The sequence below is a fragment of the Condylura cristata genome, unplaced genomic scaffold (genome assembly GCF_000260355.1).
Source record: "Condylura cristata isolate star-nosed mole 26May11 unplaced genomic scaffold, ConCri1.0 scaffold00007, whole genome shotgun sequence".
NCBI classification, from domain to species: domain Eukaryota; kingdom Metazoa; phylum Chordata; class Mammalia; order Eulipotyphla; family Talpidae; genus Condylura; species Condylura cristata.
The window spans coordinates 15,524,728-15,551,557 of record NW_004567108.1 but is presented as its reverse complement, the minus strand read 5'-3'; the positions used below and the strand labels follow the sequence as shown (position 1 = coordinate 15,551,557).

Here is a 26,830-nt window from a genome sequence, read left to right as displayed (position 1 = left end):
ACTGTGTTTCATTCTAAAGCCTCTAGAGAGTATAGTTTTGGAAGTAAAATTTTCTTACATGAGAGGCAAATGAATTTCCTGTGTTGAGTCCTTCTAGAATGTTTTCCTGCTACATGTCAGCACGATAGATACTTTATTATAGACCCTAATCTTCTCTTAGTGAAAAAAAAATCCCCAAAGACTAACTTCAATTTAAAAGATAATCACAGCAGGATGCTAATGGAATACTGCCTTACTGTACATATAAATTCTACTTTAATATAAACCCATAAGTTTCACAATGTATTTTTGAAGAGTATTTTTCTATCACTTCGGTAAAACAAAAGACTCTTTTCTATCTTCCCAGTACAGCTGTTTACGTATTCAGTGGGTACAGTGTTTTCTGCTATGAGGTTATAATGAGTATTTACAGTACATATTAGTGTATGCCGTCCTTTTGTGGAGTGAAATGCCATACCAACCCAAAGCCCATGGAGAAATATGAAGCAGCTGAGAATAATCAATTTCTGACACAGGGTAATACAGTTTATGATGTTTTTTATCTCCAGGATATGTTCAACAACAACCACCAACCTAGTGTTTTAGGGTTCTCCACACACCAAAAATGACTTTGCCCTCTGGTTTAGAACTACTCAGAGGCTTCTCCTCTTCTCTGGGGGAATCTTCATAAAGCACTATGAATAAGGAGAATGGGTCTATCTAATAGATTGTGTCCAAAAGAAGGGTTTGGTTTGGTTTTTCTGAGCTGTCCTGGGCCACAAAGATATTAAGCCAGGAGTTCATAGGTCTCCAGAGTAGGTCCACTTGCAAACTCTCAGCAGAGGCAGAAACAATATGAGAAGCATCCAAATAAATATCTAAGAAACCAGGCATCTACGGAGCAGTGGGAACCAATGGTGTTGCAGTGAGAATGTCTGAGTCTGTCCCAAGATGGACTGCGGCCATCTCCCCAAAAGCAGTGGAAAGCTTGGATTGCCATTTTTAAAGAGACTGCCCGTGACTTGTGGAACTGCCTTTTCCATTCCTAAGTCCACTCTCTAGCTGAACTTGGAGCACTGGCACTCACGTCTTAAGTTAAATATTCCACCACAGCCAACCTATTCTGATAGAAACTGGACTCATGATTAGTCTGATGTTCGGAAGTAACATGTTATCAGGATTTTCAGAATTGAAGAAGCAATATATTGGATGCTCTATTCTCCCAATAGATAAATATCTTAGAAGTGAGGGGAATATTTGGGAAAGTTGCCCGAATTCATTCATGCTACTCACAATATGTTCCAGTGACTACTTAGAGTGGCATCGCCTGCACACTGCGTGGAAATGCAGACCTCAGCACCTCTGCACCAGAAATACAAATCAGAATTGATTCAGATGCATGTGGAAGCTTGAGAAGCAACACCCTAAATGACCATTTCCACTGCAGTTTATTTTAGTGCACGAGGCCATCCTCTCTTGGAAAGTACAGGTCAAGTCTGACTGGCTTTCCCTGAACGATACTATATGTAAGAAAAAGGAATATATTTTAAATCTACACACGATTAAAGATTCACTGATTTGTAGAGAATGATCTGTAAAAGTACATACAACTACGAAGTATATATTCCATTTTGGGAGGAAATGGTCAAGTCTGCCCCTGAAAACTGATACAGAATAAACCTTTCTCCAAATAGTCCACTCCTCTCCAAGATGTATAGCAATCACTCAGAGTTTGAAAAATAATTTAAAAAAATGTGCTTTTAATGTATCAATTGGTATATATGGGTAAATATACTATGGCTGAAGACTCAACTTGAAATAAATGCCCAAATCCCAGCAATTAGCTACTCATTAAGTAAAGCCAAGAATACAATTCTTTGGTCTTTCTTTAAAATAAGAGTTTTGATGTTGTTGATTTTGTTTTTATTTTTGTCTTTGTTTTCATGGTCTAATATATTTTCTATCCAGAAGACAAATGCAAGGAAGCAATCTGTTGGTTACGGGACTCAGGTTCTAGTTCTGTGACTATTTGCCTTGGACAGATCAATTTCCTCCTCTGGGCCTCAGTTCTTCTAAAGGACATGCTGGACCAAATGCTTTCTACTGCCCTTTTAAACTCCAACTCCTTGATTCCATGACTCACTGGATATTTTCTAGTGAAGATAATTTAAAGCAATGCCTGTACCTTAATTAAGATATTAAATAGCAACTCCTGTTCTGTGAGGTACTCCTTTTTTATTTCACTTTGAGTCATCAGGGTCTTAACATATCTCACATGCATTAATTATGTTGGTACAGTTTCAGTTTATGGTCAAATATTGTATAGAGAGGCATAAGTTTGGCATAAGATTTTTTTAAAGACACTGAATGAGACTTTAATTTTCAGGAAAAAAAATTATCTTTTTCTGAATCAAGCCATGCTCATTCCTTGTTGAGTCCAGCCATCCCAGATCTCTTTTCTTATATCTGGTTACCAATCCTGGTTTATTTATTTGCTTCTTCTCTCATCACAGATCACAAACCACTATTGCACAACTGTTTGAAGGGACTTTATGCTCCAAGCTATGAAAAGTCATATTTTTATAAACAAATACCTGGTATTCAAGTTACTAAGCACTTTGAAACTGGGGCAAGCGAGTGGCTGATGTGTGGAGGCTTATGACCCAAACTCAAAATGTTTTCTCTTCAGTTTTTAAAAATGGGTATAACACACCCCAATATGAGCACAAGTGATTATCAGCCATGTGATTCACACAAACTCCTCTCCTAAGTGCCTGAGACCATTCCTGGTAGACAGTCAGTACTGAAAGCCTGCTCTCACTGGTTTGGTTCAAAGGGGATTGATCCCTTACCATCTCGACAAGATCAAGGAGCTTAATTTATTTTCTTGCAGCGACCCCACTGAATCAGGAGTGAATGAAAACCCAGGGCAGCTGGGCTCACTGGACTGAGAAAATCCAACCATCTGCTGGAGGTTGCCACACCCTACCCAACACTTTCAGAAAGACTTGGCCTGCTCTAGTAACTTCCCTCTTTCCTTAGAGTACACAAGAAGGAAACAGAATCATACACAATATACAAAGTGCCTTTCTTTACTTTTATAAAGAAAAAGTTTTATTTTGGCAAGAAAAGTGTATCCATTGGGAAAAAAAAAACAGCTTATTTATGGAAATGCAGGGAGGAGCCAGAAAAGAAAATGACAGAATGTTCAAAGGCCCAACCAACAGCTGTTCAGTGGATTATTTTATCATTTAATTGAATTACCACAGAACTGATGATGTGAATAGCATAACTCCCTTTGACGCTGGGGCGGGGGGAAGGGGGACATACAGGAGTAATACCTGCCGCCCTGTGATTCAAGACTCTCAGTTTTAAAATATATGGATGCACATTTGAAGACCTTTGAATTGCACTTCTGGGTTTGCAGACGAAAATGCATGCACAGTGGAATTTTGTACACAGAATCAAGCAAGTGACTCTGGGTTACCAATCTCAGCATTGCTACTATAGATTTGCCATTGATGGAAGTCTCCTATGTACTTCAATGAACGCATTTCTTTTTCTGCCTTTTCAGCTCAAACACAAGTGTGCTATTGCTAGAGAAGTGTGCTGAGTACTCTATCTCCATGTCTGTAGGTTGTGTTACTACTGTGGAACAGGCTGAGGTCCTTATGCAAGTCTTAAACTCTAGTCACAGTTCTCTCACCTGTTCCAGAAGTGGGTTTGCTTAAAAGGTCCTAAGACTCCTCCCAGCTCAAGCTGTGTCTGATTCACATGATCTAAGTCAATCAGTCTCAAGTCAGCATCCTGCTGCAGCACGGAAAAGCATGACTGATGTGCTCTTAGCCTGCAGTGAAGTGTGGCTGTGAGTTGTGTAGCTTAGGGAGAAACAGAGATCTATTCCGCCAAGTCAGATTTGACATCCTTGCTTCTCTTTTTAGCTTTTCACGCTTGAAGATTTTTTATCCTCTCACTCTATCGTTGTATGTTTTCTTAGAGTTAACTGTGTGCCATTGCAAACATAGGAGCTACAAAAAACTAAATGATTCATAAGCCAGAATTATTTGGTCCTGCATGGATGGAGTTAATGTTCAGTCAGCCTCCTGAAATCAAGGCCCAGGTTGAGGGTCACATGTTACCTCACTTCAAGATTTTGCATGCTTACAGATTGTAGCTCAGTTGATGGATTCAAAGGTCATTTTAAAATCCAGGCTACACTGGTAACACAATCCTGGAGATCTTAAGCAGAAACTTAAAAGTACAGAATGGTCCTCCCTGGTGGTGCAACAGGCTAAAACACAGCACTGTGAAGCTATCACAGCCACTGCAGCACGAGTTCGATCCCCTGCCAGGGAGGCGACCCACATGGCGTGGCAGACCTCTCCTGACCCACCTGCTGCTCCCGTCAGCAGTGTATTTCAGTACATCTGTCTCTTCTGTTCCCCACTCTGTCTCTGGTGAATCCTCTCACTACCCCCCCAATCTTTGGCTGGTACCCCAGTTCTGTATGCATAAATAAATATTTAAAAATACAGAATGATGACTTCAGAGCTTGTGAGCTAATCAAGAGTTCTATTTATAATTATGGCCTGAACTTTGCCCGAAAATACAATACATGCCGTCTGCCAATCAAACAGGAGTTTTCTTCCAGGCTTAACTTTTCAAGAAGGGGACTGTTGGTCCAAGAGCCTTGTGGTATCTATTTTAAGGAAAGGCAAAAGAAAGAAAATAGAACATTTCCAGGGGTTTGGGTATTTCAAGATTCCATATAATGCTGAGTAGCCCACCAAACACAAATTTAACTGGATACAGAGACTGTAGTCTAATCTGTGTTCTGAGTTTAGGGCTAAGGGTTCCACATGACTCAACATACCTGCCCCTGTTTAGTCCACAGGGACACCTTAGACTGATACTGTGACTTCAGTTTAAGAACCACCGAGATATGGAAAGTAGAAACACTTATCCCACTTGGAGTCAATGAATAGAGACCCTGAATCAACTGGTTAGCTTTTCACCTACCACTGATGAAAGAGAAAAATCAATTTGCCCTAAAACCTTCAGTTACTCAAATAGTTAAATAAAAAATAATCTTTACCAGTTATGGTCAAATTATTCTTTATCTGTATCAAGTTGAAAATATACTCTGAGTTTTTCATGTAAAGTTTGCAAATCCTGGATAAAATCTTTTTGTTATTTTAACTGAAATTGAAAAACTTCATGGCAAAGACCTCCATGAAATAATTTACTTATAAAATTCCTGATAAAATGATTTTGAATTTTTAAAAGTATCTACCTCCCCTTCTCACCTGATGTCCTTCCTCCCAAGCTGCTTATTGTGTAGACATGAACATGTCACGTCTCCTTCTTTGAGTGGCTTATTTGATGTAACTGCCACGTGACATGTCTGATTTCACCTCTATGTTATTTTTATTACATTGTTTTATATGGTTCAAAACTGTATGACCCATTGAAACATAGATTCCTCATATTGTGAAAGTCATCATGAAATACAAATGAAAAGAATTATTTAATGATTTACTATCTAGCCATATGTTTTTCAGTATGACTGTGTTTGTCTGTAGAAAACTGAAAAAAAAAATCATGTATTTTTGTTGAAGCCGTAAATGTACTAATTTTTTTTCTTAATCTTTGTCTAGAAGTGGTATAATGCCACTGTACAGCATATTTACAGGTGTTCAGTATGTAAAGTATAACCCCACGATTGTTTAAAAGTCAGCCCCCAGCTTTGCTTCTTGTGGCCCCTGGTACTTCTGGAGTGCCGTTTGTATCGTCAGTGCGTGTTTCTGTGTTTGATTGTTCATTTTAAACAATGTAAGAGCCTCATGTGGAAACCAAAGCAATTTAGAACCAGCCTGTTGGGTGATCTGTGTCTTCTGTAAAGCCATATTGAAGTGAAAACTATGTCATAGCATAAGGCTCCATATCTTCAAAGCTACCACTACCTCTGCTTTTTCTCTTTCCTTAGAACATGCCAAGCAGCATTCTTCAACATGAAGTAGGAAATTAGAAGTGATTGTTACAATAAGTTGCTGCAGTTTGCTTTGATTTTGTTCTACATACATGAGTACACCTACTATGTCACCACCCTGCAGGTTTATATTAGGTTTTCTCAATAACTACTTTTATGCTTTCTAAAAATTGGTTGACGATTAAAGACCCAGAAGAATACATAGCAAGTCATACACACACACACACACAAATTGCACTCAGATTTTTTTCCTAAATCACCTAACTGTGATATCTAAAGCTCTGATACTGATAGCTCTCACAATTTGATCTCCCTATCTCCTACTAAAAAGAAATTGCTTTATTGCTTGATTAATCCACCACATACATTATGATAAGGAAATGTTGGCCATATAGCATAAATAATCCTATTTTATTTTAGGGACTCATTTCTACATGCACTTACTGTAATGTTTTTATTTTTCTTTTTAGTCTTAATTATAGAAGACAATTTAATTCTACAAATCTTTGATTATTGGACATCGTTCTTTCTGTTTTCCATCTATTTATTCATTGGTCTCCTTTCATTTTGAGGGGATACATGGACAGTTAAATCTTTGTCAATAATATGAGAGTATGTAATTGCTATTCTCATAACATCTTCATTTTACTGCACGCCAAAAACCATGCTTGCCAAACAAAATCGTAGCCATCCCAGTATAATATGGTCATTATATTTCTATTCATGTTATTGAAAATAACCAGCTCAGTGCTTGGCTCAATAAATGTTTATTTCCCTTGACTATCCCTCCTCTATGTTTTTTATTATTTCACATGGAAATGGGCACAATAACTTGTGTTACTGAAGCAGTTTTCTTCATGAATATTTGCCGGTAAAGGTAAACTATAATCTGGAAATTGTTGACATAAATGAAAGCAAAATTACATTCCTCCTTGATTTCACTTTTTCTTATGATTATAAAACATAACCTCCTTACTCTAGCCCACCCCTTTCATATGAAAAGCTGCTAAAAATAAAGTGGGGTGAAATCAGGAATGTGGGAATCAAGTTAAAGAAATTCACTTAAATGTAAAATAAAGGAAAGATCAAACTACTTTCAAAATGAAATCCCTTTGAATGGTACGATTCAGCTCTGTTACTAATAATATCTTCTCTGTCGAAAATCTATCGCTTAACAGATCATTACTTTCACTTAGTAGATAAACTTTTACTTTCAGTGGACCCAGATCTAGAAATCTTTACCTACTCTTCATGTTTGTGTTACAAAATTGTGAAATGGTGTGGGTGCAGGGGAGAGCGGGCTGCTTTACAAATTCCTATCTGCTGCCTAATTCTCTAATGTCAAGTCTCCAAGAGTTAAGACATTTTATTTTTTACAAATTCACAATCTAAAACGTGGCTTCCATCAAGGAAACTGACTCTCCCATGTGGATCTTGGGGCCATCTCCTTTAATTCATGGGCACACTTCATTTCAAACTGCAAAATGAACCAAATCAGTCACCAGACACAGCATTCATACAATTCCTGATGAGTTATGAAGTAAGATGGGGCTCATTTTGCAAGGTTACTGTGTGTGCTGTCCTGAAAGAAAACAAGTTGCATATTTCCCACGTTGTCATGGGATCCGCATGTCATATAAACCTTAAACCCACCAGATTTCCTACAACTTACTAACCAAGTTGTACACATTCTAAAGCCCCTCTGATTTGGGGAAGATACAGCTTCCAGGTAGACGGAACCATGAAGTCTATGGGGTGGGGGCCGATGACAATGAGAAATGGAATTATTGAAAAGTCCCAATGATATTGACCTGCCGTATTTACCTCTGTGAGCTCCTGCAAACCTTGCAACGGAGCCTGAACCTATTGTAAAACTTTATATTCTCCTTTGGAATTCTTGACACATAAGCAATTACTACTTTCACTTAATAGATAAAATTTTTTCTTTAGAAAACTTCTTTCTATGTTTTAAACACCCTCATTTAATTCCTCACAATATGGGATATCTCTGCTCAGTACAGTGACCTTCACCCGCCTCCCCCAGTCCTGCTTTACTCTCCCCTCTCCTGAGTGTCTCATGTAGGTCTGCTTTCAAAGGTCAGGCCACTGTTGGTTTGCAGACCCATTAATGAGTATCTATTGTTCATGTTTGTGTTAAAATTGCAATGTTTTTTATAGACAGCCTCTCCCTGTGATCACACCCCTAAGTCATGCCAGTGTTACACATTTTTCTTTTGTTACCACCAGGTTCACATGAAAACTTAGGCTTGCAAACTGACTTGAAGCAGATAATTTTATGAATGCAATAAAGTATGTTTTTAAAGACAGGCTAAAGGATGCCAGTCAAATCAACACCACATGGCTGTCTGTTGGCTAACACTGGTATAGGAAAGGAAGCGCAGGAATTTTTATCACTGTATTTACACTTGAGCTTGAAAGAATGTGTAAATATCACAGGTACACTTTGAGATGCACACACATTCGCTCCATAATTTATAAAAAATTACAAAATGAGCTTAAAAGCCGTGACCAGTAGTTTACATGATAGATATTGATACTATTTCTGAACCCTGTCACCTTTCATTATACATTTGAATTCTTTTTCAGATCTGCATTTTTGATGGCAGCAATGCTGATCTTACCTGGAATTGGTAAATTACTACCTGAGAATGATTTTTGGAGCCTACAAAACTAAGGAACATATTCTGTGAAAACTAACTTACACATTTTTTCTTTGCTTCCACAAACCTTATTAAGCCATATGTCTTTAAATTAATGGGGGAAATGACATTCTAAGCCTTTCTGGAAATAAAATATGGAAACACATGCTAAAATATTTGCCTTAGACCCTTCATCCAAGGCATATTTTAGGCACATGTGTTTGTGCTCATCTTTCAACACTTCCTCGGATTTATTTATCCACATATTCTAAATCAAAACTGACATATTGCTTCCAACCCAGCTACATTCTGTCTCTGCTCTCACATTGCCCCAATCTTCATCCATTTGCCAGACTTACAGATGCAATTAAGCTTGAAAGGACCCAGACGTTCCTTGGGTCTTCTGGAAACAAGCAAGAACCATCAAAGAGAAGGTTCCCAGGTGAGAGATAAAATCGATTCCTTATAAAACTTAAGTCACAAATCTCAGTCCTCACACGTCCTTTTGTCCACTATTCCCACCTAGAACTATGCCAACTTTATTTAGCTTATCTCCAACTTTAATCTATTGCATCAAATATTTTATACACACTTGAAATTTACAGCTAATGTACTAAAAACAAATTTACTAACACCAAAATTTGATAAGCATTAATATTTTACAGTATCTTTTTCCTTATGTTATTTTTTTTTAATAAGTGAAACATCCCAGATGCAGTAGTTTACAATTCTTCAATAGTCAAATTCTCTATCTCCCTCTGCAGAGGTAACCACACCCTACAGGTGAATGTCCTCCCTGGTCATTTTAAAAATGTGTTTATCTCATATATAGCTCCATAAAAGATACATCATTATTTTGGTTGTTTATGGATGTTATGTAAAGAATAGCATACATACCTTCGGGGTTTTTTTTTTCTTTCATTCAATGTTAGGATTTTGAGATCCAAATAGTTCTAGTTTATTGTTTTATCTGCTAGATGCAGATTTGTGTGTGTGTGTGTGTGTATCTATATCTATATATGTATGTATATATACATATATATATAACTTGTTAGTCACTCTACTGATTAACTTTCCATTTCAACTATTGAAAGTGATTGTCTAATGAACATTCTTATGCAAGTCTTACTGAGTATTTGCAAGACTTTCTCCAGAATAAACATATAGAAGTGGAATTCTTGGTTCAGATGGACCATATATCTTAACATTTCCTCAGTTGATAAATTACTTTCCAAAATACTTTCAGAACAGTAACACCAGTATATACCCCAGTGATCAATGTACAAGTTTCCATTTCTCTTAAACACTGCCTTAAATTTTAGCAGTATTATCAAATCACTTAATATATAATAATATGATGCACATACAATGAAATGATATATTGTTGCTGTTTCATTTTTCTAATGAAGCCATTCTTTATCTGAGCAACTAATCCTTTTTATGTTATCTTCTAAGTTTCTACAATACCTGAGTCCTAAAACTAGTTTCTATTTCCGTCCAATTATCTGCTTATTTATCCCTGATATTTTTAATACCTTTTTCCAACTTTGCCACCTTCAATTCACTAAATTTTATTTATGATTTTTGCCCTTACGAGATTCATCTTTTTTGATGTTCATTTGATATGTAATTTTCCGAGGTAATCTGCAGACTAAAATCTTCTAGGATTATGGAAATTCCTCTTTATCTTTGTACTATCAATTTTTGTTTTACATAGTTTGTTCCATGTTATTAGGCATATGTATTTACATATTCAATTTCTAATGAATTAGCCCTTTCATTTTAAAAAATGATCTCTTTGATCTTTAGTGATTCCCTTTGTCTTAAAATTGTTTTTTCCCTGAAACTAATATTTCTACAATAGCCTCATTTCAAGTAGTAATTCTATGGCAAACTGCCGTTCATGTACTTTCTACTGCCCTCCATCATTACATTTTAGACCTATCTCTTATAAACAGCTTATAGCTGTTTTTTCAGCTTGTTCTCTCATTCGACTTGAACTTTTTCTCCTTTAGGTGACTTTTTCTCACCTAGGACCTCTTTTTTCTTTTTCTTTTCAATCCATGTGTATTTACAATTTGCCAATTCTTTAATAATTACCGTAGGAATAGAATATAAGTAAAGGTCCTAATGAGACATTTCACTGTATCTGAGGGCCCAAGTTTAGGGCAAGTTCTTCCCCCACAGAGTAACAATTTCTAATGAAGCTCATCCTGCTTGGACTGGAAGATACCAGGTGCTTTGTTTGTGAATCTCAAGGGAATGAGCAACTGGAGAAGTTCTACTGCTAACACAGAGAGCTATGCACAAACATATTTCTGCCCTGCATGCTATCAAAAAGAGCATTGATTTGGATGTTCAAGATCCTCCTTGCAAATGCAAATCTTCCTCAGTTATCTGTCATCCATCCAAACATTAATGAACAATGTGTTCCACGCACTGTGCTAGAAATAGTAACTATTCTGAACTTACTGCCCATCTTCCTGGAGATCACAGTCAACAGGGAAGGGAGAGGTAAACCAAATGCCCCAGGTCTCACCAGACTGACATTTTTTAAAAGTTAAGTACAATTTCTCATGAGCTCTATCCAAAAAGCCCAAATAAGTAAAACACCATGACTTTGCTGAATTTCTTTTTTTCTTTTTTCTTTCTTTTTTTTTTTTTTGGAAAATGATCACATGAAACTGTGAGGGTCACAGTGTCTGAGCCACACCTCTGCACGGTGATTCTCTTTCATGCCCCTGCCCTCACTGGCCCAGGTCTAACCCCCTGCACACACCGGCCTCACCAGCCTTCATCATAAACTGGGATGCCTATGATGCGTTCTATGTAAGCTGGTATTTTCTGCAATCCCTCGAAAATATTTCCCTTCCCTTTACATTCATGACTCCTACGTGAGTCAGGAAAGAGAAAAGACCACTTTGGAAGAGCTGTTATTTATCCTTGGTTACGCTTATAGCACCCTGTTCTGTGTCAGCAGAAAGCCTGGGACAAAGAGCAAAGTTCAGTTACGCTCAGAACTTAACTCAGAAGTCACTGGTATGCCTGTGTGTAATTATAATTATTAACAGAGCCTCCAAAAAATGTGGATTGCTTTCAAAAGGTAGAATATATGTGAAATTGCAAATAGTAAAAGGAGAAGAAATATTTAAGTTAATGATGGCCAAGAACTAGAGTCCCTCTGTCTTTGTTCCTGCCCCCTGTTAGGACAGCTGCACAGCTCAGAACCCTTCCTCTGCAGCAGCTAGAAACCAGAGAGAACTGAACTACTAGTAACAGCAAAAAGTCATGCCTGTGGCTGAGTCCAAATACTCATACATTAAACATGCATGCTCCTCAAACAACCGTGTGACAATCCATCAACAAAAAGTGCACATTAAACCACTAAGTAGTCCCCTATGAAGATTAGGGGTGGGTGGAGGCAGGAATGGCAAATAGGAATCCGAGGCATTAAAATATAATAAAAACAAGGCACTCTAATTCCTTCTTTCTCAACAGACGCCTAAGGCATGTACAGGCTTCTCTGGCCATATGGTGCCCTTGCCCTTTCCTATGGAACACCCCCTTCCCTGTTAGTCCCGCTTCTCTGCCTCCAAGACCCCCAATACCAAAAGCCATTCCTTTATCAGTCACTTCATGCATATCCTCCTCTCTTACCCACAACCCCTCCTTTCTCAAGTCCCCAGCCCTTCACCCTCCCCTTGCAGAGAGAACCCTTCTGTGAGACCCTAGCAGAACAGAAAACTAGCAAAACTAGTCTGGAAGCCCTTCATCTTGCCTGTCTGCATTCTTTCTCTTCTTTCTCACTCTCCCACCCTCCCTGTCTCTCTCTCTCCCTTTAAGGCACTTTGGCCAGCCCTGGAGCTCTGGGCTGCTCCTAAGTGGAGGCAGCAATCACTCCAGAGTGTCCATCTAAATCTCCTCCCCTGCGTCCTAGTCTCAAAGTCCAACTTGTGGCAAAGCAGTTGAAACCCTTGCTCCAACTTGCATCAGTCAGGATTTGTTTCCTACCTCAGAGAGATGACTCTAGCCTGGAGACATCTGCGGAGAGCTTTGCACCTGGAGACCTCCCCTTCCAGGATCCTCAAGGCACACTCTTCTTGGAGGTCCCGTGAGTGGAACCCTGGGGAAAAGGGGAGTCAGTGAGGGGTCAGCCGCAGGGAAAGGGCCGAGCTCTGTAATCTGTTGCCTGGGTTTCTAGAACACTAGATGTGATCTTAGAGACATGTCATCTCACGTAGCATTCTCACCTGTCGGTCCAATGCTCCCCCCGCCCCCGTCCCCACTTCTCTGGCCCAATATTTTGTGATGTCCTTCTCTTCCTGTAATGAAATCCATGGATAAGATCTGACATGCACCATGTCAAAATAAAAACAAGTGGTGGTCCTACCCCACAATTTCTCTCAGAGAAATGGAGGCTCAGAGCAGAATAATCTTTTATCCAAGATGGCGATCCAGAACTAGACTCTCCTCTCTCCCCAACAAGAACAGAAACCGAGGAGGGCTGGGGTAGCCAGACACGGTGGCTTCGTGCGCAGTCATCTGCGGCTGCGATGGTCACGTGTTCTCAAGCACCTGGCACAGAGAAGCCTGTCCCCTTCTCCCTCCCTCACGCGAATGTTAGTGGAATGAGCCACAGACCGTGGTTGTGCCCTGTGAATAGACCTAGAGGCAACCAGGTGACTTTCCCTTCACCATCAATTTTACCTTTGTTTTCTCCTCTTTACATCATCGCTCCTAGCTTCTTCCCCTCCGGCCCCCCCACCCCCGCAACAATTGCATTTCTTTGAAATTTAAGCACACCTGATGCCTTAAATACATCATCGTCAACCAAATATGCTAGTAAGTACTCTTACCCCATTTCACAGAGGAAATGGCAGAAGAATTAAGCAATGTGGTCGAAGTAGAAACAGCAGTAATAATTTAGGATTCAAAGCCAGGTCTTCCTGTCCCCAAAAGCATGTTATTCTACCAGCCCTTTTTCACTACCCTGCTGGGATTTCTCCTCCCCCAAACCCCCATCACAGCTGTGCTGCAGAACATCATGCAGCCCCCACATTTTCCAAGGAGCAGAACTGTACAGAATCTGTATAGGGGACACTGTGCTGAAAATGCCAGGTGTGGACAGAACTGGGGAAATTCCCCTCTCTGTCCTTCTCTCTGCTACCCCACCTCCTGGGGGTCATGGGGCTGGCTGGGGCGGTCACTGGGTGCTGAGATGGCAGGTGAGGCTTGGTGCCTGGAGAGTTTAACTCACTGGGGACTCCTTCACACAAAGAAATGTTCCTGGTGCCCTTCACTGGCTTTTCAGAAGTCTTTCTCCTTCTACTGTACCTGCTGGTACTTATTTACTCAAATACACCCTCCTTAAACACACCCTCCTTAAGAATCTGCTGTGTGCAAACCTTACATTCCATCCACCTGTTCTTGATCACCTACTATGCACCTGCACCGTGGACAGAGTCACAGTGAGCAAAGCAAAAGTCCTTTCTGTTCACTCCAGTGGGGGGGGGGGACCTGTTCACCCCAGTGGGGGGAGACCACAGAGACAGACAGACAAGTGCATAGGCAAAAAAAGACCCAGTAGAGATTCTTGCTGTGAGAATTGCAACCAGGGTGAGGAGAGAGAATGACTGATGGGAAGCGAGGTGGGGGTGTTAAAGGCTGGGAGGTTACCAGGTGTGGTGTGGTCAGAAATGCAAAAATAATTGCCTCCGAAGCCTTGTATTATACCTCCCATGTGTAATGTACGACGTGTGTGTACAACTGTTGATTCTAACAAGGTTCCACCATACACAAAGAGCTTGTTAGATAAATATCGTGAGGATGGGGGTCTGGGAGAAAGACTTGACTCAGTGAGCTCCAACACCATAGTCTTCACACCCCTCGTTCCTTTACATATCCTGTTTGGAACAATGTGTCATCGTGAAGCCAACAATATCATCATTCTCAGTGGGGGGCTTTTGGTTTTCACATATAGGTTCAGATCTTTGGGTTTCCGGGTGACTGTGATCTAAGACCTGTTGGTGGATCTCATGCAGAGGCAGGCAAAGGCCAGGATGGAATCATCGTCCTGACTTCTAAAGAAGCACGGTGGAGACACAAGCCTGGGGGCGTTGTCTCGTCCCTCTTCGCAGGCTCCTCTGCAGTGACCAGTGGAGTGTGACAGGCAGCGGGTGTCTGCGGGCCGCCCGGGCAGGGCGGGACTGCTCAAATTTGGCTTTGCCCTCCTGCCCGCTAGATCGGGAATGGGGTTCCGGGAGGTCACAAGATGTTCACACAACATCAAGACTTGCTCTGTTGCATAGGTTGAATCACAAACAGCAAGAGTGAGAAGCATTTTCTTTTCAGTCTAAAATAGTGGGGCAACGATCTCAGGGCACTCTTTTTTATTCCTTAAAGTTAAATTTTCATTAGAGTTAATGATGATTCACTTTATAGACTTTCTAAGGTGGGGTGTGCCCCTATCACAGCCCGCTCGCCCACGGGGTGGTGCTCTGGAGGGCACAAAAAGTCCCTTTCCAAGTTCCAAGAAACTTCCCAAGACTCCTGTAAAGCCTTTTCTGGAAAAAAAAAAAATTAATCAACCCTAAAGAGATGGCTCCTGCCTGCAGGGCCCCAGTCCTTGCTGCAGTCTGCAGAACTGATTAACCCAGATTTAACCCCCCAGAGGGCTGACCTCAGGGACAGCTGCCTCAAAAGTGCCCAAAGGACAGACTCACCAAACTGGGAAACAGGCAAAGTTCTTGCTCGTGGCTATCTGCAACTGGCCCTGGTTCACTCAAGGTGCATTTACTGGGAGGCTGAGGGGGGAGGGGCAGGAACAATCAGCCAAAGGGTGAGGAAGTGGGTGGGATTGGACAGGAATGGAAGTGGGTAGGCCTGCAGGAGCAGTCTGTACTATCAGGAAAAGCCTCTCAGGCCTGTCCAGGCAGTCATAGGGCCTGCAGCTATTTCTCCGTCCAGGTCTTTCTCTGGACTTCAGAGACCACAGAGACACCCAGTTCTGCCATCAGCATCTCAAAGCCATCTTCCCATCCCCTGGTGAGAGCCAGGCACCTGCTGTTAATATCAGGCAACTGCTCGCAGCTGGTGCCCCATGCTGAGACAGAAGTGCTCTAGCTTGGTCACGGCCTCCTCGGTAGCTCCTGCAGACTGTCTGCAGTTGAGAAGGAATAAGATCCTGTCATTGGCCTGGGGCTGGCAGCTGCCGCTCAGTGGGGAGCGGCTGAAAAAAGATTTCCTCCGGAACAACCACTGCCCCGCTCTCACCCACACCTCAACTTAGTCTCAGCAGGCCTCCATGGAGAGGACATCGCAAGCCCTCACCTGACCGGCCAGGCAGTCTCAAAAGCAAAGGCCTCACATGGCGCCTGCACTCCCTCAGCTCTGAGGTGAATGCTAAGATCTTCCTTTCCTCATTCCTCGGCTGAGCATCAAATGAGATATCCCTGAAGTGTCCAATGAGATACCCCTAGTTACAAGATTTTCTAAAGTTACCTATGCTATGCAAGAATAAGGCAGAAAATTAGCACTTTAAGCCCTTCCTGGTGGTGCAGTGGGTTAAAGCCCTACTCTAAGAAGCTAAAGTCACTTCTGCAAGAGTTCAATCCCCGCCTGCACCGGAGGTGACCCACATGGCACGGCAGACCTCTCCTGACCCGCCCGCTGTTCCCCTCAGCAGTGTACTTTGTTGATCTGCCTGTGCTGCTCCCCACTCTGTGTCTGGTGAAGCCTCTCACCACCCCTGCATCATTTGTTCTGTATGCACAAATAAATTTTTTAAAAATTAGCACTTTAATAAATCAATTAATTTTCTCTCAACTGTGATCATTATGTATTTTCAAATATTTTATAAACTTTATTAATAGTGGAAAGAGTAAGGGAAGCCCAGGGTAAATACACTTTCTGTGCTTCAAGTTGGTTGTGAATAATAGAATAATCTCTCTCATTATCATTCATGAGAATTTTTCCTAGTGTTCAAATGTCCACAGAAATTGATTTCTCTCAACTGCCCTGCTGAACAGGTTTTTGTTTTTTGATAGTATGATTTTGGGAGTAAAGAACAAGGTTAAGGGACCTTGCCAATGAGAACTGAGCAGTTGCAAAATTAACGCAATTTTCCATGTGGCATTTATTATTCAGGCTGGTGTTTCTCTCCCACCTGAATGCCACCTCTAAATGTCTTGCGCTGTCCAGGTGAATTGAAGCAGAAAATGGATGAAAGTCAATAACTGTCTGTGTTTAATATCAGGCTGTAAAAAGGCAACACTAGACCACTTAAAGTGGTTTTTAAAAAAAGAAGAAGGGCCCTCCCTGGTGGCACAGCAGATTAAAGCACTGCACTAAGAAGCTAAAGCCACTTCGTCATGAGTTCGATCCCCGCCTGCCCCGGAGGTGACCACATGGCGCGGCAGACCTCTCCTGACCCGCCCACTGCTCCCCTCAGCAGTGTACTTTAACTGTTGGTCTGTTCTGCTCCCCACTCTGTCTCTGGTGAAGCCTTTCACCACCCCTGCACATCTGGCCTGTACCCCAGTTCTATATGCATAAATAAATAAATCTTTGAAGAAGAAGAAGAAGGAGAAGGAGAAGGAGAAGAAAGGAACCAAAAGCTGCCTACCCAGAAGTAGATCTGGGGTTCAACTTTTGTAACCCTGCTCCCAGTTATCCCACCTCCCTCACCTTTGTTTCTGCTTCCCCCTTGCTTACACAGTCAGCTGCTTGCGAGCGAACAGTGTACACACACCATGTCCAAGAGTCAAGAGAGAGCTTAGTAATCCTGAGCGCTTAAGTCAGCCTCAAAACATAGACTGCTTTAACTAAGGAATACAGGCAACCATCTTGGCATTAAGATTTAAATTTTTGTCCAGGATATAATGAAAAGCAAAGCTTTTTTTGCTTCTTTTTGTCTATCAATTATCACTGTGGGTTATTTTTATTACTTAGTTTGGGCTTAATGAGAAGGGAGCGATGAACTACAATAGACTTCTAGGTGTTATCTAGAGTTATTGTTTTCACTTATTGACTAGTTATTTTCCCTCCTTGCATATTTCTTCCTTCCTTCTTTTTATTTAAAGATTTTTTACTTATTTATGCATACAAGAACTGGGGTACAGGCCAGAGGTGAAGGGGGTGAGAGAATTCACCAGAGACAGAGTGGGGAGCAGAACAAGCAGATGTACTGAAACACATGCTGCTGCGGGGAGCAATGGGTGGGTCAGAAGAGGTCTGCTGTGCCACGTGGGTCATGTCCTGGCTGGGGATTGAACTTGTGCTGCAGTGACTGTGGAGAGCTTCATAATGCTGTGTTCTAACCCGTTGCACCACCAGGGAGGACCCTCTTACCTCCTTCTTTCCTAATCATAGAGTTTATATATTTCAATCGGAGCCCTCATTTCACCATCAAGTTCCTAGCAGTTTGTTGAAAGAAGCTATCGTGAATGAGTGAATGAATGAACAAACCTACCTTAACTGTTAACATTTTAAGCATTTCTTCATCAAATCCTTCTCTCCAACTCTTTCCCCCTTAACTCCTCTAACCTTGGAATCAAGAGCACTGACCGCATCCTCAATGGGAAGTTCCAATTTTGCAGATAGGAAAATAAGATTGAATAAGTGAAGGGAATTTGAATTCTTAGAAATACTCAGGATTTTTTCCATCCATCTTAGAAGGGTAACTACTATAAAGGGACACAATGAAAGCTTTTCAAAAGATGAAATTCTCAGAAAACTTAGGCTATCAATTTTTGGGTCATGTCCTTACATGAATAGCCAAAAGTCTTGTTTAAACGTAAGAACTAAGTAATGACATCAGCAATTATTTAGAGCAGAAAAGTAAATGAAATCTCTTTGAAAGGAACCATCATCATGGCTGTTACTTCTAGCTGCACTGAAAAGCGCAATCACTCGTTGTGTTTCTCGGGCTAGGACTTCACAGCCACACAAAACACCTGCATTTCATCCAGGGATTCAAACCCTCGTGCTGAATAAGAGCCACATTTCCTCAGTGCTCAGAGCCACTCTCCTATAAAGTTATCTCAGAACTGATCTTGAACCTTCAAAAATTAGCAGTATCTTTTCCCCAGAGTACCTGTTAGGTCTCTAGACACTTCTTTCAGTCTGACATTCTCTGATCCCATTATTCCATTCCGCTTCTATAGTGAGCTCAAACTCTGAGGGAGGGGAGAGCGAGAATGGCCGTCAATGAAGCAAAGCACCAGGCAGTGAGTCCAAGAACTTGCAGCTTCATCCTCACTCTGCAGAGAGCTGGCTGAGTGAGCCTAAGCAAAGGAAATTAGATTCATTTCCTCATCTACAAAATGAACATCGTGACTTATAAGACAAAGCCTGAAGGCCCCTTCTAGCTCCAAATGTTGAATGGCCCCTCTGGCTCAGTTTCTCTTTGCTTCACCATGGTCTTGTGTTGCCATGAGATTTGGGCGTCTTGTTTCCCAGCTCCTTTGTTCGTGACATCTGTTAACACAGAACATTGCCTAGCTCCTCTCCTCATTGCCTGCAACAGTAGCCACCAGTCCTTTACTGCCTTGTTTGCTGAGAACCCAGAGCTGGGAGTGGGCTAGGCACCAGGATTTGGCTCAACTCCAAGGAAGCACCCCACTAACAGGATGCACCCCCACAGCACACTGCACTGGCAGATGTTTGGTCAACAGAAAATAGAATCCCTGCCAACATGGAGGGAAGAGTTCCCTATATTCATGAAGGACCCTAGGGAAAGAATCATGACTACCCCAACTACCCCTTCCTCTCCTGACTAGATTCGAAAGAAGGTATATTTTGCTCTTTCCAGAAAATTTATTATGAAATACTAAGCTTTAAATCCAGGATGATTAATCCAAATTAAAGCCAGGATGATTCAAGTGAACTTCAAAAACTACAAAATAACAAAGGTGCCTAAGGTAACTGAGGTATCTGGAGGTGATTTTTACAAACGGGTGATGTGGTGTTTCATTGAGAATCCTAACCCATCTCACCTTTAGTAGGTGATTTCTGGACATCTGTAACCAAGCTTGGACTTCATACAAAACCCAAAATGCCTCCATGTGACTTTACACCAGAAAAATACCAGGTAAGAATCCACATTTTAGGAAAACTCAAAAGAGGTCTTTCTTCTTGTTTTCTCTGGAAGGACCCACAAATGACCCTACCTGACCCTAAGACCTCCCACCCCAGCCCAGCCTCTAAGTCACTGGGGGAGCGTCTGAACCTTCTTATTCATTTTAATACTGTTGCATGAACTGGGGTACATATGTGAGAGAGAGAAAAAAAAAGAGAAGAGGCTGAGTGACAAAACACAGAGAGAGAGCAAGAAGGAGAGAACCCGTGACAATATCTGATCACAGGGACATGCCCACAGATTCACACACATAGAAATACAGAGAGTTGCCCTTCACTATTGAATAAAACACTTATCTGAAGTAAATGTCTGAAGCAATGCTGGTCTAGTCTTGAAAGCAAAAAATTAAATGCTGATGCTATTTGTCATCACAGAGGTGATGACACAAATTTGCTCTAAATGCAGACAGTTTGCTTACAATTTTGCCTGTGTCATATGGCAATGCACGCCTGACTGTCCTAAGTCTGTCATCAAAGACAGCTAGTCAGGAAGGACCCACAATGAAAAGATGTATGGATTTAGCTTGGTAATTAAAGATATGAATAAACACCATCAGCATTTCATATTCTTCATTTTCAAGAAAATAAATATTGTTATTCTGTATCCTCTCCCTCCCCCTTTATCTCTTTTCTCCTCCCTCCCCCACTCCCTTCTCTCCTCATCACCTCCCCAATTCTTCTCCTTCCCCTTTTTCTTCTCCCTCCCCCGCAATCTCTCCTTACCTCCAGCCACCTTATTCTGTTTAATATTCTCAGGTTTGAAGTCACGGAATCCATAGCTAGTCAGGAAGGACCCACAATGAAAAGATGTATGGATTTAGCTTGGTAATTAAAGATATGAATAAACACCATCAGCATTTCATGTTCTTTATTTTCAAGAAAAATAAAGGCCCGGGTTCTACAGCTATTTATTTCCAATATTTATATTCACTGTATTAAAATGTAACAATGAGGGCCCTCCCCGGTGGCACAATGGGTTAAATAAAGCAAAGCACTATGAAGCCATCTGAAGCCACTGCAGCAGAAGTCCAATTCCCGGCCAGGGAGCTGACCCACATGACACAGCAGACCTCTCCTAACCCACCAGCTGTTCCCCTTAGTGATGTACTTCATAGATCTGCCTGTTCTGCTCCCCCATTCTCTGGTGAATGTTCTCACACCCGCACCTCTGGGGGTGTACCCTAGAAGAACTGTACCCCAGTTCTTGTGTGCATAAATAAATAAACCTTTTTTTAAAATGTAAAAATCAAGTCAAATGCAAGCTTTTCCACAGAGGTGAGAAAGTTCTGTACCCCAGTTCTTGTGTGCATAAATAAATAAACCTTTTTTTTTTTTTAAATGTAAAAATCAAGTCAAATGCAAGCTTTTCCACAGAGGTGAGAAAGTTCAGAGGTGAGAAATTTCCTCCACCTTCTTCATGTTGGACCTGGAAGGAGATCAAAGGCCGCATGGCCTGCAAGGAGGACCTGGACAAACACCCCCAGGGGCCTTTGCAGGAAGCGGCCCAGAGCTGCAGCAGCAGAGGCCAGACCCCAGGAGGCAGTGGGAAACACCCAGGTGAGGAGAGGAAAGGTTGGAAACACGTAACTCTTGTCTTTCCACAGTCACTTGCTTATAACCGCGTCCTGGAGACCCACGACAGACATCTCTCTCCGGTGTTGACAGCCTATTTTCCGAAACCTTTGTTGCTCCACCAGGGCCATATGGAGTGGCTCTTTGACCACGAGGGCAAGAGATACCTGGATTTCTTCTCTGGGATTGTCACCGTCAGTGTTGGGCACTGCCACCCGTGAGTATCCTTCAGAGCCAGGGGTTTTCACTCCACAAGACCAGGTGGGAAAGGCTAACCGGTCATGTCAATGATTCAGAAACCCAGCAAAATCCCTCTCCTTGTGTTGACCTTTATGGCGAATGTACTCATATTTCTTAGGTTCATGAGGAATTGAACGCTGCACATTTTCTTTTCGTAACAATGCCAGAGTCAGTCATTCTCATTGCTCATGCAAGGTGGCATCCACCAGTGCTTGGAGTGCTGTTGTGCTTCTCCTTGCTAGTGACAGCTTTCCAGAGGGAGGGAAAGAGGAAATGCAAGGGCAGAGTGCCTGGTGTGGGATGATGGGGGATGCGAGGTAACTGTTAGCACAAGGATCCTCTTGTCAACAGCTGAGTGATGAGTGGGGAGAGGATAAGAAGATGTAATCACAGCTAGACATGGACATTGGAAATGTAAGGTCCGAGAGCATGAGATTCTCTGAAACCTTCATCACCAACCCTGCTCACAGATGCCTGCAGAAGACCTTGCGCTTTTGGCTTCCAAGCAGCCATTTTGTTTTAATGCCAACCTCACTCGCCTCTAATAGTCGGGCTCATAAGGCATAGGAAGCCCTCCCAGGTGGCACAGCAGGTTGAAGAGCAGCACTACGAAGCTGGCCGCGGCTGCTTCATTTTGAGTTCCATCCCCAGCCCTGGAGGTGACCCACATTGCACAGGAGCCCTCTCCTGACCCGCCCGCTGCTCCCCTCAGCAGTGTACTTTGTCAATCTGCCTATTCTGCGCCCTGCTTTGTCTCTGGTGAACCCTCTCACTGCCCCTGCACCTCTGGCCTGTATCCCAGTACTGTATGCATAAATAATTAATTTTTTAAAAAAAAAAAGTCACATGAAGTGGGACAAAAAAAGGCAAACAAATCTAAATAAGTGAACTGATTTAGGTTCTCCTGTCAAAGAAGAAGCAGTGAGTCTTTTCTTAGCGTGAGTTGGACCCCTGGGGTCCAACCTACACCTTCTCCTCAGGTAGCTTTCTTCCTCCCCTTTCCCATCTTCAGGAGTCTAGTGAGGGATCCTGAAAACGTGCAAAATGAAGTTCACATGCAATTGAAAGCATAAGACAAAAAACGATAAAAGAAGAAAAAATGTACACATTCTTATTGAGTCCTCCCAATAATAGTCATCATTGTCCCGGGCAGTGGGCCACTGTCGCGGCTCTCATGACCGTTGGCCTCTTGTGTTGGCCTCCAAAGCCTGCAGTGGGCACCCCAGCTCCACAGCGTATGCTCTTCTCTCCACACTCCCTTCATCCCTTATTATTTTTCCTGTATGAATTTTCCCTCCAGAGAACCAGTCCCACCATTATCTCCCTTTCCTGGCCACTTAATGCCTCAGTCTCACCGGACAGTCACAAAACATTGGCCCAGACATGAAGACCCAGACACAGGCATTTTTTCCTTCAAAGGAAAACTGGTCTATCGTGCACTTGATGGGTCCATGACTCTTGAGAATAAAATGGGAAGACATCCAGGCTGAGCTCCAGTGACCTCCAAACCGGTGGAAGGTAGAAGAGACCCCTTGCAGACAGCTTCTTTTCTAGGACCCTCATGATCATTCCCTCTCCTCTTGAACACTTCTTTTGTGAGGAATTCGTTACCCTGGAAGCAACAAGGTGCACTGCAGGACTCTGGTGGTTGAAGAAGTTCTCTCGTGTGTGGCTGAATTCAGCCTCTTGAGACTCTTCAGAAACAGCCGTGGAGTTCGGGCGGGTGGGCAGTGTGCGGGGCGGGACCCGCGGCTGTCTGGCGGGTAACTCCGCTCTCTCTCGTTTACCCAGGAAAGTAAATGCAGAGGCACAGAAGCAGCTGGGCCGTCTGTGGCACACGAGTGCTGTCTTCTTCCACCCTGCTGCCCACGAATATGCAGAGAAGCTTTCAGCCCTTCTTCCTGAGCCGCTGAAGGTACAAGCTCCGTAGCAAAGGCGCCCTGCAGAGCAGCCCTGGGCCCGAACACAGCAGGGGCTTGAGCCTGTCACTGAGCAAGAGCCGCAGAAATGCTGCGCTAAGAACCACAGCTGAAGGCAAATCAAAGACCTCCGACTTGGGTGAAATAAGCCAGGGTTCCCCTTGATCCCTGCCTCCCGGGGTGCTCTTCTCACCAGGAGCTATCGAACTCGCTCAGCGGGAACCCCAGCCTGGCTTGCCCTCTCCTCTCTGTACCTCAAAGGTTTTCTTCTCACCCCACGGCCCCTCTGAAGAGTCCTTTGCGTTTCTTCTTCCACGGAGTCATGGTCTGGTTTGGGTTTTATAAAACGAACATCTCATTTATTTCATTTAATCTAAGGGCACTTAGATCTTTTTGGTAAATGACTTATTTTTCTGCATCTGAAATGATGCATTTTTCAAATCAAGCAAGTTGTTACAGTTTTGGCTGAGATGTACATTCAGCTACTCATATACAGGACTTAGGACAGTGCCCAGTCCCTGAGTTCACTATTTTTGTTTTTGTACTATATGATCTAGGTGCACCATGTACTGTCTTAGCCAGAAGAAACAAAAGGTTGGAATAGCACAAGCCTGCTCTGCCTGGGCACTTTGAGGGGAGAGGTGGTCAGCACAGCACGGGGGTGGCGGTCCCCAGAGCCTGAAGGATCAGCTCCTTACAATTCTCCCCTTTCTTTAGACCAGGATGGCTGCATCTTTGTTTGCTTGTATCAACATCCGCGCATCTTGGAGGCTGCCCTGCCCCAAACCTTCAGGACCAGTCGGGGTGGCTTAAGTTCAGCAGCGAGGAGACGATTGCTTGGATCCCCTCAATCACTGCCTTGCACATCCCTCCACCGGTCTCCCCATCTTAGTGTTTTGCGGGACCATCTCTCAGCTATCTTTGCATCTCTAGGGTTTAGCTGCTGCTCGGTGAAGAGTTGTCATTAATCTCGTAATTAAATGACAGATCTGTTGACCTGCGGGGAACTCTCCTTAGTCATTGGAAGACAGGAGACACAGTGATGGCAAATCTGAACCAAGCGGGTAACTCGAATTAAAGCAAGTGGCCTCTGGCCTTCCCTTTCCCTCCAGGTCATTTTCTTGACAAACAGCGGCTCCGAAGCCAACGACCTCGCCATGCTGATGGCCAGAGCACACTCAAATCGCATGGACATCATTTCTTTCAGGTAAGCACCCGGCAGCAGTCAGCTCTACAGCTGCTGTCTCACCCCCACATTAAACATGGGTCCGTCAACCCTGCACATAGTATGTCACTTACGGTCGCTTAAGTGGGGCGTGTCCAGGGGCATTTTTCTCATCTTAGGCTATAGAAAAGCATCCGCCCAGTGAATTTTATAACAGCCCCACCCTAATGGCATTGGTTCAAGGCGGTGTCCCTGATGCAGGTAACAACCTGAATTCCTCATTGTATCATAGGTCTTCCTGTAGAATTAGAAGAAGGTCACATGACATCTTTTTAACTATGAAGATATTGTTAGACTATAGCAAACACCACATGCTAAAGGGGTGGTCTGTTCCCAGAGAGTTCAGGACCCTAGGCCAGCGGGTCCATCTTAACCTCTCCTTATGAAAAGAAGCCATATTATTTCACTGGGCCATCTGTACCAGCTTGTCCCCTTTGATTCTCTTTCAGTTCAAGAGATGCCTGCCTAACCCTGTTTCTGCCTCTTCGGGTGTCTTTGAGAATCAATAATTATAAACCCTTCTATTAAAATTAGTTTAAAACCAGGTATTTTGCTTATAGTTGCCTCCCTTAGGTAACTTTATAGAGTATATTTGAACAGGCTCTTATAAGGCTCATGTAAAAGACAGGGGTGGTGTGGTACAAGCTGACAATGCAGAAGTAGTCCTACTTTTTTTCACCTGTCGGGCCATAATTTCCAAGTTCAAAAAAATCTGAGCTCCACAAAATGTGCTTACTGTTACATATTTAGTACTAAGCATAAAGAGCACGTGCAGTCACTCAGGTATAAGGAAGCATTTGCTATCAAAGGAATATGACAGTAAGAGTGGTGAGTGATGTTTTACCAAAATAAACACTCCAGAATATGTGTGCCCGGTATGTATTGATCTATGCAAAGCAGTCATAGTGGCACTAGGTTACAACACCAGTCTGTGGGTATCCTTTCGAGAACTATGACCGTCCTTTTGAATACCCTTCCTAGTCTTAAATCCTCATTGAAGGGTAATTTCATTGGAGAAATTGTCAAAGCTCACTTGAAGCCAAGACTGGGGATCAGGATGATTTATATTAAATATGACTGTCATGGGTCAAAAAATACTGAAACCTGTGTTTGTTATATGCAGAATAAAGTACTCAGAAGGCATCAGGAGTCCCCAGAGGTCAGTAGCTGCATTGTAGGGACAGACATTTGGCTTCCTGGGGTGACTACTTTACAGACTAATTATTCACTGAACATATTGCTTCTGGCATTTGGGAGGAGCTGAGCCTCACTACTTCAGAGTAACTGGGTAGGGCAGGTGCTAAAGCCGAGCGCTGGGCCAGAAGGCCACCAAAATCCCTGTAACAATTTCTAGGACACAGCCTAGGACACCGTAGAAGTGCTAAGTAAATTTCCCAAAATAGACTTAGAAGATTTCTTAGAAATCATTGGTGTTGCTTGTTAATGGTGTTCTGTTTCATTGTCACAGCTTTTACAGTTTTCTCCTTTGTCACGTCAGTGTTCCACAGGCCAGTGAACAAACAAAAATGAACCATCCCCTCCCCCTCAAAATACACATGCTGTTTGGTTTTGTTTTTCCTCTCCTCTCCAGAGGCGCCTACCATGGATGTAGTCCTTACACCCTCGGCTTGACCAATGTGGGACCCTACAAGATGGAACATCTCAGTGGAATGGGCTGCCAGTCAGTGAGTTTTGAAACTTCTGTTTTGTGTCTCTGATGGTTTCTGAGTACACGGAATAATCAATCAGAGTTTCTAGGTATCAAGATTAGCAACTAATATAAAGCCTATCATTTATGGGGGGTTCAATTTGACTTAATCAAAATGAAGATATTTCTTAGAAAGGTCTTCAAAGTCTGAGTAATAAATAATGATAGGGAATTTTATTTTCTTATATCTAAAATCAGGCAAATTGAAAATGAACACACTCAAATTAGTTCTCAGAGCCTTGAATGCATAAAATCTCTATAGTATCATCGTTACACTCACTTTCGGTTCTCACTTGCTAGTCCCACTTGAGAGCTTCAGGATCAGATCATCCTTAGATTAAGACCTAATCATCCTTATTCTTTCCACTGCCCTGATCACCAGGCCCTTGAGCAAGTTGTTCC

At 42.5% G+C, this 26,830-nt stretch overlaps 1 protein-coding gene across 2 annotated transcripts in view; it reads left to right on the top strand.

Moving 5' to 3' along the window:
• The first annotated feature begins 12,648 nt into the window (after positions 1-12,648).
• Positions 12,649-26,830, top strand: part of AGXT2 (alanine--glyoxylate aminotransferase 2) — a 33,147-nt gene continuing 18,965 nt past the window's right edge. For both annotated transcript variants that reach the window (XM_012721790.1, XM_004678089.2), the window contains exons 1-6: positions 12,649-12,739; positions 19,629-19,717; positions 21,369-21,553; positions 23,368-23,491; positions 24,608-24,702; positions 26,312-26,405. In XM_012721790.1, the coding sequence (XP_012577244.1) occupies positions 12,649-12,739; positions 19,629-19,717; positions 21,369-21,553; positions 23,368-23,491; positions 24,608-24,702; positions 26,312-26,405 (678 nt within the window). The remainder of the gene's footprint in view (positions 12,740-19,628; positions 19,718-21,368; positions 21,554-23,367; positions 23,492-24,607; positions 24,703-26,311; positions 26,406-26,830) is intronic.